Source organism: Erythrolamprus reginae, chromosome 4, assembly GCF_031021105.1.
Source record: "Erythrolamprus reginae isolate rEryReg1 chromosome 4, rEryReg1.hap1, whole genome shotgun sequence".
In the NCBI taxonomy this organism is placed as follows: Eukaryota; Metazoa; Chordata; class Lepidosauria; order Squamata; family Dipsadidae; genus Erythrolamprus; species Erythrolamprus reginae.
The window spans coordinates 57,683,598-57,697,769 of record NC_091953.1 but is presented as its reverse complement, the minus strand read 5'-3'; the positions used below and the strand labels follow the sequence as shown (position 1 = coordinate 57,697,769).

The window sequence follows — 14,172 nt, the reverse complement described above, 5'->3', positions numbered from 1 at the left end:
GCGTTTTCAAATGCTGCTACTTTTATTTCTCCAAATTCGACTTAAACTTTCCAAATTCTTAAGTTATGGCAACGGTAACTGAGGACTGAAGGCCCCAAGGTTTGAAGGCTGCAATAAAATATGTTGTTGTTGTTGTTGTTAGTTGCATAGTGATGTCCAATCCATCATGACCCCATCGACAATGTTCCTGCAGGCCTTTCTATATTCTAACATCCCCCAGAGTCCATTTAAACTCACACCGACTGCTTCAGGGGTGGCCTCTTCCACTTACCTTCCCTACCGGTTTGCATCACACATTTTGCTATGTCATAGTGTAGAAATGACTGTCTGCCCATGCACTGAAGCCTTTGTGCATGAGCAGAGGGTTCTTTGCCAGCCGCTTTCCAGAAACAGCTGCCGGAGGATCAGTTCAGGGGTCATGGACATGAGCATTCAGTGAGTGGGGGAAAATTTCTGCCACTGGACGGCTTCAGTGACTCCATGCAGCCACCTCATTCTCTGCCATCCCCTTCTTCTTTTGCCCTCAATCATTCCCAGCATTAGGCTCTTCTCCAATAAGGTCTTCCTTCCATAGTTCCCTCTAAGCTGAGCAGTGAGCAATCGCTCACTTAAAAATCATCATCAACTCAGAGTTTTCCAAACCTGCCCAGAAGCCGAGAGGGAAAGAGTGAGAGGGAAGGAGAGAGAGAGGAAGAGAGGAAGAGAGAGAAACAGATAGAAGAAAGAGAGGAAGGAAAAGAGAAAGAAAAAGAATGGGAGTAAGGAAGAGAGAAAGAAAATCAAAATCTAGTTTGAAACTAGCTCAACTATTTAAGTGGCATTTTGATATTGATAGAGTTGCCCTATTATGAGCTCTCTGTTATAGACACACAGTACAGTATTTTATTTTGAAATTCTCTGAGGCAAAACAGGGTGGGTTTTTTGTTTGTTTGTTTGTTTGTTTGTTTGTTTATTATTTCTGTGCCGCCCAGTCCCGAAGGGACTGCCGCTCAGACACTATACTTTTCCACCCTCCCAAAAAAAAAATTAGATGGAACACTGCTTCCTTCTCACTCATAATGTCTCATATTTAAATGCATAAATGTGTATATATGCATAATAAACATAGATGGTCCCCATCTCTTCAAGCCCTGAAAGGAATGTCTCCCTCTTCAGCACTAGAATAGAATAGAATTCTTTATTGGTCAAGTGTGATTGGACACACAAGGAATTTGTCTTTGATGCATATGCTCTCAGTATACATAAAAGAAAATATATATTTGTCAAGAATCATGAGGTATAACACTTAATGATTGTCATAGGGGTCCAATAAGCAATGAAGAAACAATATTAATAAAAAATCTTAGGATACAAGCAACAAATTACAGTCATACAGTCATAAGTGGGAGGAAATGGGTGATAGGAATGATGAGAAAAAACTAGTAGTAATAGTAGTGCAGACTTAGTAAATAGTTTGACAATGTTGAGGGAATTATTTGTTTAACAGAGTGATGGCATTCAGGAAAAATACTGTTCTTGCGTCTAGTTGTCTTGGTGTGCAGAACTCTATAGCGACGTTTTGAGGATAGGGGTTGAAACAGTTTGTGTCCAGGATGCGAGGGGTCAGTAAATATTGCCTTGGACGGGAAATGAACACTCGGACACCAAGCTGGGTAAAATGGGTCACTTTATTAAATATTAACAGAAAGACCTGCAGGGGTCGCTAAATGGGGCGGAGTTTCCTGAACACAACATACTTGGGCAACTCAAATGGGCGTTACTCCATGCCTGGTCAGGGTGAGGCATGCTCCGCCTACTCCCGACCAGTAAGCCACGCCCAGCATGTGGGAGGGCTCGCCTTGCATGACCCGGAACCGGAAATGACGTAGGTGAGCCCCAAGGGCACCCCCTTTACACCTCTCTGTCCGTGGAGGAAGCATGAGTTGTGCAATGGGGGTGCCAATCATCTTACAAAAGATGCCCAAAGGAGAACACACAGTTGCTACTGATACCCTTTCCGCCCCGTTTCTGCCATATAGTGACCAAGAATATAAACATCAAATTGCTGAATCAGAACCTATTTACATACAGATGCACCCCATAACCACAAATCCTTACCCTCGTCCAGGATGGAGTAGGCGAAAAACAATCCGTAGCAAATGCCCAAAGATTGCAAAAATTCCTACTCAGCCCCTACCAGGCGACCTATAAAAAACATCCTGGATTGAGCGGAGGGTGGGTGGGTGTCCGTTCTGCGGCGAGCTCGGGGGGCAAGAGAAGCCGGGGGGGCAAGCAGACCCTGATAAAGGGCACACGCCCCGCCCCCTCGGCTTTCCCAGAATGCCCGAGCGGCCGCTGATTGCTCTGGGGCGTTCCCGCGCTAACGCGGGGAACGCCCCACAGCTGATGGGGGGAGCCGAGTTGCTTCCCGCCATTGGCAATTTTCGTCCAGGCGTTATTTCGCCTGGCCTCTCATTTGCCTTGGACGGGAAATGAACACTCGGACACCAAGCTGGGTAAAATGGGTCACTTTATTAAATATTAACAGAAAGACCTGCAGGGGTCGCTAAATGGGGCGGAGTTTCCTGAACACAACATACTTGGGCAACTCAAATGGGCGTTACTCCATGCCTGGTCAGGGTGAGGCATGCTCCGCCTACTCCCGACCAGTAAGCCACGCCCAGCATGTGGGAGGGCTCGCCTTGCATGACCCGGAACCGGAAATGACGTAGGTGAGCCCCAAGGGCACCCCCTTTACACCTCTCTGTCCGTGGAGGAAGCATGAGTTGTGCAATGGGGGTGCCAATCATCTTACAAAAGATGCCCAAAGGAGAACACACAGTTGCTACTGATACCCTTTCCGCCCCGTTTCTGCCACAGCAGGGGGTCAGATCTCTATCTTGGCCCCCTGCTCCCCGCCTAAGCCTGCCCCAGCTCACGCAGGCACCACTGCAGGTCTGTGTAAAAATTGCCACTCCTGACATCTTCCTAAATTGACCCAGTGACAGCTAGGGGGGGGGTTTAAAAACACATGCCCGTGTGTCTGATCACTTTGCCTCCCCCTGCCATGTTAACCCATAACCTGGTCCCGTCAACAGCTGTTGGTGTGACGGCGACTCCGCATCCCCTCCATGTGGGGGTATCAGAACCATACACCAGAACCACACACCACGGCCGTAGGCCCCGTACGACCGGTGGTTCACCATGACATGACATCACTGTGCCAAGTCCTTCACCGACACCAGGTCGTTGCCACCCGTGTGCAAGACCAACAATCTGTTCCATATGCTCTGCAAGCCCCGGGGGACTGCCACGACTTGACGCCACTGGGCCAAGTCCTTCACCGACACCAGGTCGTTGCCACCCGTGTGCAAGACCAACAATCTGTTCCATATGCTCTGCAAGCCCCGGGGGACTGCCACGACTTGACGCCACTGGGCCAAGTCCTTCACCGACACCAGGTCGTTGCCACCCGTGTGCAAGACCAACAATCTGTTCCATATGCTCTGCAAGCCCCGGGGGACTGCCACGACTTGACGCCACTGGGCCAAGTCCTTCACCGACACCAGGTCGTTGCCACCCGTGTGCAAGACCAACAATCTGTTCCATATGCTCTGCAAGCCCCGGGGGACTGCCACGACTTGACGCCACTGGGCCAAGTCCTTCACCACCACCAGGTCGTTGCCACCCGTGTGCAACACCAACAATCTGGGTCCGGCCCATCACTGCTCCCGACTTTTCACAATGGAAGAGACCCGTCTCCAACGAAGACCTCCGAGCTCGAGCCTTTCGCTGAAGCCCCAGCGACTCAGCAACCTCCATATTCCTGAAAATAATGTTGCAGCTCAACGTTCAGCCACCAAGCCACGCTGTGGCCGCAGTTCGCTACTGTGGGCAACGGAAGGGCAGCTCCTTCGCACTTCGCACGTAATAAAGTGGAGCAGGGCCAGGACCTAGAGAAACAATAAGGATACAAAGACAGTGTTAGCCACCCGATCCCAAAAGCGCTTGTACTCAGGTGCTCTGAATCTACTTCATGAAAGCCACTGACTTCCATCTGCCACCGGATTCATTACTTTGCTGAGAACTTGTTGAAACCTGCATTCAGTATTGTTGAGGAAATACCACCCGATATCGGCCCTTAACTGTTATTTATTCAGTGGAGGCCTGTCTTGTGGTAAAAAGGGGGACCATTCCCTGGCTTCATTGTTTTACTTGCAGTGAGTCCATCATACCCCGGCATATATCCTTGCTTGATATACCCGGCCAGTGATCAATCCCCCATCTGCGTTACTGGTCAGCCACCGTGCGTAACCAACGCGGCTGCCGTAGCCCCCATTTAACATCAGTTTGCAGGCCCGGGGAACCTTGCATGATCCACTACTATGCGATCATGACAGCACCTTGCAGACCTACCATGTCCCAAAGGCCATTTTTATGGCTGTCGTGTGAAACAGCCTCGCCTCGTTGGGTGAGGATCTGGGTCTCATCCAATGACCGCTGCCCCTGAAACTGGGCAATGTATAGTGGCTTACTAATTTCTCCCCAATCTGAGTCCTTTCCTTGGACCATCTCTTGATCATTCCCCCTATCCTCAAGTAGTTTGACACCAAGGTCTTTTTTTTTTTTTAGGAGAGCTAAGCCCACCTGTTGCCCCTACATGATGGCATGTAACCATGTGGTCCAACCTGCACTCCTTTGCTTGAGCGATGGCGCCGTCCACCAATTCTGGGTACCCTGCGCCCCAGCCTATGCTGTGTGGCTGCCAACCGCCTGCCCATGCACACATACTCCCTGTTAACGGACTGGGCCTCCTGTTGCTGTCTCGCTTCCCTCTACCGATGGGCCAGCTGTACACCATAGTCGCAGACCCATGTTCCTGTATTCCTCTCAGGCAATCATAATACTCTTCCTCCAGCATTAAAATGCCAGGGAGATTAGCCAATATGCTCCGTGGCCCTGCCTGCTCACCCAGGGAGTTAGAATAATTGCAAGAAATTTATGAAGATAATCAAAGGCCCATGCCAATGCTTTCTTTACCGTTAGCGCATGGATTAGCTTTACCAACATGACTTAATCAATATAACCATAATATCAATGGTACCATGCTGACACCACGACTTCAATATTGTTTATGATAATAACATTTTCTAAATTATTATTCTCTAAAACAATTAATATAATGCTTAATAACTCATATTAAGCTAAAATCAACTCAAGCGTGAATTTGATTCAGATGACCTCAATGCTTAGCGTTCTTGCAAGCCCCCCATTCCAGTAAGTGACTACACCATTCCTTATGAACAAACTAAAGGGGCTGAGATAACTGACTAATTTATTTATTTATTTGATTTTTATGCCGCCCTTCTCCTTAGACTCATGGCGGCTCGCCACATGTCAGCAATAGCACTTTTCAAACAGAGCCAGGCTATTGCCCCCACAATCCGGTTCCTCCTTGTCTTACTCCTGAGGGGATTAACCAGAAATTAGGAGATTTCCAACTTTCGGCATGGTAATGACATGGGGATCCGCAGGTTGTAGTTATGGTATTAATGGTATCTTTCAGTTTTGTTGGTACAGAAAAAGGCCTGCTACCAACTGCACCTGTACTGTTATAGACTTCAGTACAATAACTTTACATTTGGCAATGTGGCAAAATTCAGAATAATAGTAGCACCATTCATGGAGACATAATGACTTCCATGCGCAACTGCTCCAGGATCCGGCACATCATGAAAATAATAATAATAATAGTAGTAGTAATAATAATAATAATAATAATAAAATACCCAGGAGCAAGCACATAAAAATCCTTGTTACCAAGTAATTCCTTAGTGCAGTACATCACTAGTTGAGTATGGCCATAAAATTAACAAAGATAATTCCTCAGGAAAAAAGGGGGGGGGGCATATTTGACCAGGAGGATTGCCATTAAGCCACTTGAAAGCGAAGAGGAAAACATACCAAAGTAAACCTCCGGCCTGATAACATGTATACAGTATATTCTCAACAAGAGCTTTAATAAGCAAATTTTACTATGTAAGGTGTAGATCATAGCTCACTATGTTCCACCTGCCACTCAACTAGTGATGTACTGCAAATTTTACTATGTAAGGTGTAGATCATAGCTCACTATGTTCCACCTGCCATAACAGTTTATATTAACACTGTCAACCCTTATTAAAGCGTGAGAGCAATTATTTATTTATTTATTTTAAATTGAGGGTAAGGGAGCAGCCTGAGGCTATATTTACTTACCGCCCAATAACCTAATTGCTATTTTCAATGTGGTAAAGAAACATGCCAGACCTGTCTGCCAAACAGCTTCTTAGGTCCCTATTCCACAGTGCTTCAAAGAAAGGCCAAGATATATTTCTGCACAGTGCTCTCGGTAGGAGATCCTTACGTCCTTATGATGAACAAAAGGGGGCAAGGTCTATAGTAATGTTACAGTCTTTTGATCACTACAAGCCATTCTCACTGACAAAGCATTCTTTCCATAGATCCAGTTGCTCAAACACCACCTAACCTGGTTTCATGGCTACTATCCCTGATTGTTATTGTCTCTCTTGTGAGAAAATGCCCTAGGAGGGCCATCATCCACTGGGTATGAAAGAACTGTTATCAAATGGTAGTGCGACCGGGCTGCTGAAAAGCATTTCCGAATATGAAATTTTAATCCCCATACCATTTCTATGTCGACCACATTATGGCTCAATTATATATCCCTTTCTAACCAATAATCATAACCTAGTGGCTTGTTTGGCCTACCCCAATATTTAATTGGCGTACAAGAGCCTTATTTCTCCAAATTTGTGCACGCTAAAAATTGCCTTAAAGGGATGCTCACATTGCCCTGTGGAATTGGGGGGGGGGCAGAGGGGGGGTGTTGCCTCACCACCCCCGCTGTAATATCACAACCCATGTGTTGTGCCCCCCAGTAAATCAGTTTAATTTCAAATTAATTCATTTTAAGCTCACTCAATTCAAATATACTAACTTGATAAATTAAACCATTTTGATAATTCATTAAGCACAATCCATTCCCATATACTGGCTTAATAACCTAAATCATTTTTTATTTTATTTTTTAACAAATCACTTTATGTTCAATCAATTCCCATATAATCGTTTCAATAAATTAACTCGTTTAATTCATTCCTCTTAGGATCAATTCATTCAAGTATACTAGCTTAAATTAAACTAGATCATTTTGATTCATTCATTTTAAGTTCAATCAATTCAAGTCTATTGACTTAAATCCATTAAATTATTTTAATAATTCAATTCGAGCTCAATCAATTTCACCATACTGACATAATAAATAAATCATTTTACCAATCAGTTTATGCTAAACCCCTTCAACATACTGACTTAAATAAATCAAATCGTTTTGATTCATTCCTTCTATGCTCAAACAATTCAAGTTTATCCTCTTAAGTAAATTAAATTGTTTTTAATTGCCTATTTTTATCCTAGGTACCTCAAGTATACTTAACTTAAAAAGGTAAAACGTTACAATTCCACCATTTTAAACTTGCATAGATTGAAAAGTTTAACTCTGCCATTTATTGATCAAACTACTCAAGCATATTAGCCTAAATAAATTAAATCCTATAAATTAATTCATTTTAAGCACAACAACTAAATTGAAATAATTTACATCGCTTTGAACCGAATAGTATGCCAATTAAATGCACAGGTTTTAAACTCAAACTGTATCCTTCCCGTCCGGGTCTAAAAGACACCAGCACCCCGGAGACTGTTCACGAAAAGCCACTTTACCAACTATTCCTCCCTGGGCCGGTCTTACAGCCTCCTGCGCTCACCGGAGCATGGCCCGCCAGGAACGTTCAGCTGTATCAAGCCTTAGGAGAATATTTTGGTCCTCCTTTTTTTTTTTGGTGCATGGAGTCCACTAATTTAATTTCTTCTCAGCATGCTTAAGGCAGACTTATCCCCCCTCGCCCGTGAAAGCAAAGCTAGGCGCGAAGCGCCATGCTGGGAACAGGGGGGGGGGAGTGGCTCACCACGTGGCACCCCCCCCCCCGCCAGCGCCGCCCTGCACGCGGCCCGCCCGAATTCAGCGGAGAAACACAAACCACGTGGGGGAAGTGAAAAAGGCCTCCCCGTTGCTGCTACTCACTCCCCAGCGTTAGCCTTGGTAGCCCGGCACTGAAACGCTCGGCGCGTTGCCAGCCGAACCGTCGGAGCCCTTGATCGCTTGCCCGGGCGGGCCCACGGGCCCAGAAACCACAATCCCGGTAGGCCAGCCGACAAAGCCTGTTGAGGCCGCCGGCTCGCGGCCATCTGACCACCTCCCCCCTTTCCCCAAGCAAGCAAACCGGGCGGGAAAAGGTGGATTTCCGAAGCTCCTGTAGGCGCCGTCTTGTGCGCTGCAGGCAATGAAGAAGGCGAGGATCCAACGGAGGAGGCGAGCTCCGTTCTGCGGCGAGCTCGGGGGGCAAGAGAAGCCGGGGGGGCAAGCAGACCCTGATAAAGGGCACACGCCCCGCCCCCTCGGCTTTCCCAGAATGCCCGAGCGGCCGCTGATTGCTCTGGGGCGTTCCCGCGCTAACGCGGGGAACGCCCCACAGCTGATGGGGGGAGCCGAGTTGCTTCCCGCCATTGGCAATTTTCGTCCAGGCGTTATTTCGCCTGGCCTCTCATTTTTCACAGCCCTCTTTTTAATTCATACAGTATACAGGTCCTCAGTGGAAGGCAGGTTGGCAGCAATTGTTTTTTTTGTGCAGTTCTGATTATCCTATGAAGTCTGTGTCAGTCTTGTTGGGTTGCAGAACAGTTGTTAAGTGAATCATTGTAGTTGTTGATTTCTGGCTGTTATGTGAATCTGGCTTCCCCATTGACTTTGCTGGTCAGAAGGTAACAAAATGTGATCATTATGACCTTGGGACATTGCAACCGTCATAAAAGTGAGTCAGTTGCAAGTGGAACTGACCATGTGGAATGCAGCAACAGTCATAAGTCTGAAAAACAACCATGTCCCTTTTTTTCAATGCCATTGTACCTTTGAATTATCATTAAATGAACTTGCTGTAAATCGAGGACTTCCTGTGTATGCATTATGAGTACACTAATTTGGTTGGTAGAGATTATATATTTTATCTTATAGTCCTATGTTCTACAGAAGAGTTGGGCTCACTTTCAGTTTCGGGATTTTGTTATGATGAAATTTTCTTTCCCAGGTATTGTTACGTATAGTGCCACTAGTTATTTTCTCCATCCATTGTCTTCTGTCCCAAAACATATGTATCCAGTCCAAATACAGTGATCCCTCGATTTTCGCGATCTCGTTCTTCGCGAAACGCTATATCGCGATTTTCCCCACCCGATGACGTCACTCTCTTCCTTCCTTTCTCATCTTTCTTTCTCTCTCTCTTTCTCTATCTTGCTTCTTCCTCTCTCACACTCTCTTCCTCCCTCTCTCATCTCTTTCTTTCCTTCTCTCTCTTTCTCTATCTCTCCCCCTCTTGCTGGCAGGCGGCGGGCGGCGGGCGGGCGGGCGAGCGGGGGCATCAGCGAGGAAGACCCAGGGAAGGTTCCTTCGGCCGCCCAGCAGCTGATCTGCTCGGTAGCGCAGCAGCAGCGAGGAGCCGAATCGGGGTTTCCCCTTTGCGTGGGCGGCGGGGAAACCCCGATCTTCGTCTGCTCGCTGCTGCTGCGCTACCGAGCAGATCAGCTGCTGGGCGGCCGAAGGAACCTTCCCTGGGTCTTCCCCGCCACCCATGCAAACTCCACCATCTGCGCATGCACGGCCATGAAAAAAAGGGCGCACATGCGCAGATGGTGTTTTTACTTCCGCAACCCTACATCGCGAAAAATCGATTATCGCGAGGGGTCTTGGAACGGAACCCTCGCGATAATCGAGGGATCACTGTATTGCCTGTAGTGCTATTTATTTATTATACATGGAAACCTAAGCACATAACATTGTAAATGAGAGCAGATAAATTTAAAAAATATTAATATTGCCTTTTAAGTTGAAGCATATTCTTCCTCAATGCTGGCACAGTCCTGTTGTTACCATAATTAGACCCTGTGTTGTTAATTAAAATGTTTATTTTAATTTAGAATTTCAAATTCAAGAGCTTGATGGAGTATTTTTAAATGGTATCTTTCATATAATGCATGTGAGTTATTTTCTTGAATAGCCATCTCGCCTTGATTTTTTTAATTAGCTATTATACTAATGATTATATTATTTAACTAACAGCATCCTAAACTACAAACTGTTTCAATCAGTACCTTCATTATTGTCTATGTTCATTGCTTCGTATCTAACACAATGCTCAGTAACAAGAATGCTTATAACAAGAATGTATATATGCAAAGCTTATATAGTTAAGTAGCTATTGTATTGGCATGGTATTGTCAATTAAGGCCATATTTATAATAATGAAAATATGTCCTACAACTGTGAAATTATCCATCTGCAATCATCTATAGGTAAAGAATTTAAAATAATTTGGCTGATTTTAAAATAATTTTGCATTACAATTCTAAAAATTAAAACAAAATATTAATGCCATAGACATTTATCATTCTTATTCCAAGAAGTCTTGTTAATCTAAGGTCTGTGTCCTTAGTAATTGTTTGTTAAAAACTCCTGGTATTAATAAGAAATTAATGCACATGTGACAATGTAGAATTGCTCAGTCTTATTGTGAGCTATTTTAAAGATTTGAATGACTAATACTGTATATATTTTTAAAAATGAACTGGTGGAATTGGATTAGCTAATGGATCATGTGACAGAAGTAATACTGCAGCTTAAGTGTTGATCTTGACAAATATAACCTTATTTACATGATTGGTTGCAGGCAAATGGATCTCAAGAAACTAGGGAAAGTATGGGGATTCCTTGGATATTTCTACAAGAATTCAATAAGTCAGGTCAATTATGAGTGATAGTGGGAATTGTACCATCTGGCATGATTCATTCTTCCCAACAGCCAAGTTTGAAGAACTCCAGTAATTAAATGATAAAAAGCCTGCATGATGAGAATCCTAATTCATACATCTCCCCCATTTCTATACTGTAGAAATGGTATAAAATATTTTATAAAGTTAAAATTGTTCTGAATAATTACGCTAAATTGAATAGAGTGAAAAAATCATTCCGTGAGGTTTTTTCCTGGTAAATGATTTGAATGTGATTGTATAATTTCCAGTGATAAGAAAAGAAATATAAATTAAAGGAAGACGTAAATGGAACAAAATGTACTTCTGAGTTCTATTTGTTAGTTTTTTAAAAAAAACATTGACAATAAAAGTTCACATAAATGTTGTGGATTCATAAATGGAATGCAGCTGAGAGTACAACCACATACTAAAGAGTTTGCTATTTCTTGCCTTCCTATTGAAATTGCCTCTGATCATTTTCAATCAAACCTTGCATGGTTTTACTTACCTGTACCAGTTGAGGATAAGGAAAATATCTGCTACAATGAAGGTGCAGCAAATAGGCCCCATCCATTTGTGAGTTTGTTTTCATACATCTAACACACACATACACACACACACACACACACACAAACACACAAAAATTCTGACAGTTACTTTGCAAATACTATTATTGTATGGAAGGTTACTCCAGAAATATACAGACACATATTACTGACATAGAAGATAATTTGTATAGAGAAAATAGATGACATGTAACTGGGCATAGCCAGATATCAAGACCTGATATCTGGCTATATTGTAATTGGTTTCACTTTTGCCAGTGTCTTACAAGTTACAATCCTTGGTCTATAGAGATTCTTAGTCATCCATCATGATTGTCCCAAAAGTGTTTTTTCAAGAGGCAACTGCACTTTCTGGTTTTTCTGTGAAGACGTTTTGCTTCTCATCCAAGAAGCTTCTTCAGCTCTGAAGACTCCTTGGTCTACTATTATTTAGTCTTAAAAAGTGCATTGTGGAAGGTTGTCTGTAAAAGTGATTTTCCTAATTTTTACATGATGCATAGACTTACTTCCTGGCTATGAAGCAAAGATGAGTAGACAATGGAATTAGTCCTTTTATTAAAAAGTGTATTCTGAAATGCTTTGCACTGCAAATTTGCTTTGGATCTCTTATGCTGTGATTGCATATTTATGAATATGGCCTTAATTGATTCCTTTTTTTTTCCTTTTTCTCATTAATCTTTGGATTTTGTTCAGTGTTTGGCATACTTTTTATGTGATGTTTACCAACTCTTTCTGTTAACTACCACAGGTTTACACCCTACGAGTGGTATAACCCCCACCCATGCAACCCTGATTCAGATGTGGTGGAAAACAATTTTACTTTACTTAATAGTTTCTGGTTTGGAGTTGGAGCTCTCATGCAGCAAGGTACAGAGGTTACCTTTCACTCCTGCACATATCCCACAGTTTGATGGAGGGCTGCTGTGCTGGTAAACTCCACCATTGGTAGCTATAGCAAAAACCAGAAAGCCTAATTTGGAAGGAAATATATAATGACATTTGTTTATGTACTGACAATTTAATGATGCACTTGGGGAGAATGACCATGGAACTCAGCTGAAAAGAGCCCTTCATTTGAAAATACTTGTCAAACTTATCAAAACAGAATTAAGACTTGCAGATATTTAAGATCTTTGCCTCTTCTAAATGGATCCAAACTTTGATGCTCACAACTGCAGTTGATTCTAACTGCACAAAAGGCCCATTTGGCTGTGAAATTAATAGGATGCCTTTGATGCTGTATAATATTCACTGGGAGACTTGACATAATGCATTTTTGCCTCCAGATGACATATACATTTATATAAACTTTATGTTACTGTGAATCCTTTCAATACTGATGACACATTAAGCAAATTATAAGAATAGACAACATTTCAAAAAGCGTTGCTAGTATAAAAACATTGTTATCATCTTGAAAAAAATGTAAGCCATTTTTTTTCTTGTATTTGTCTAGCTTTTTTGGCATATGTAGGAAGATAAACGTACGAAAATATATTGTTACACAGGGTGAGGAAATCTTATTTCATCCCTTAGAGTAAGTTATTTTTGTCATTTGGTGAATATAGCATGTGAGATTTCTTACTACTGGACAGGTGTGTACTTTAGAGTACTTTATGTTTAAATTTGGTGTTCTTAATCATTTTCTTTTTTTTGGAGTTTACCAACATCCACAACAAACTGTGGGATGTCGTGTCTGCAAGTTACCACTACCTTGGATACATGACAGTCAGCCCCAACCAGACTCTGCTTGTTTTTGGAGAAGTATTAAAAAGGAAATCTAAACTCAAACATTTGTAAAGCGCAGCAAATATTTCCATGTACAAACTTGTGGTACGTGTGGACTATAAGGGCAGCATCATTAACATGAAGCGTTTGAACAAGAGATGAATGGCTTTAACCTCTGCGCCTGTTGGTATGCTCTTTTTTTGTTAACAAAAGCTGCTGAATCATAAAGCATTGTTTATTAAATTATAAGTTGTGATCATCAGACTTTCTCTTTTCTACAGAGATTGAGCAAAGTCTGGATCAGGATTGGCTGTCATGTCTGCCAAAACAAATAAAACAGACATTAGAGAGTCTTCAGCAAGTATTGTCACTCATCTGTAATGTTTATTTCCCTACCATACCCTGATTTTTAAATCAGCTCAATTTTTTTCTTTGAACATGCAATACAATTAGAGATTAATTTATATAGAAAATAGAACAAGTTAAAATCTCCCGCTTACAAGCCTATATAACCACAGTGATTATTCTAAGACAGAAAGATGTTATAACTAATCCCAATTCTCTGGGAATAACTTCCTTGAATTCAATGCTCCTTAGATTTTAATAAATATACTGTACTTCCTCGAGTCAATATTTGGCGTTCAAATTAATCAATAGAGTGATACTATGAATGTAGTCTTGTAAGAATCAATGATGAACCTGTTAAGAATAATAGGTAAGATTCCATAATGTACCATAAAAATCAGACATAGCAATTTTCTGCACATGCCACAACTATGCATATGCAGAATAGATGAATAAATTCCTGATACCTGCCAGGCAGAACACCTTGCATAGTTGGCAACAAGCAGATGAATAAATGAAATGCATTCTTTCTTTTCACACCAGCAATCGGCTTTTCTTATAAATCAAAGAGAATTCAAAATTAGCCAAAAAAAAAAGAATTTCAGAATTTCAGAATTTATCTATCTTGCAA

At 42.6% G+C, this 14,172-nt stretch overlaps 1 protein-coding gene across 1 annotated transcript in view; it reads left to right on the top strand.

Annotated features, from left to right (window-relative positions):
* GRIK1 (glutamate ionotropic receptor kainate type subunit 1) overlaps window positions 1-14,172 on the top strand; it is a 197,693-nt gene that overhangs the window by 162,002 nt on the left and 21,519 nt on the right. Inside the window, exon 13 of the mRNA XM_070751768.1 lies at window positions 12,217-12,335. Within this exon, the coding sequence (XP_070607869.1) occupies window positions 12,217-12,335 (119 nt within the window). The remainder of the gene's footprint in view (window positions 1-12,216; window positions 12,336-14,172) is intronic.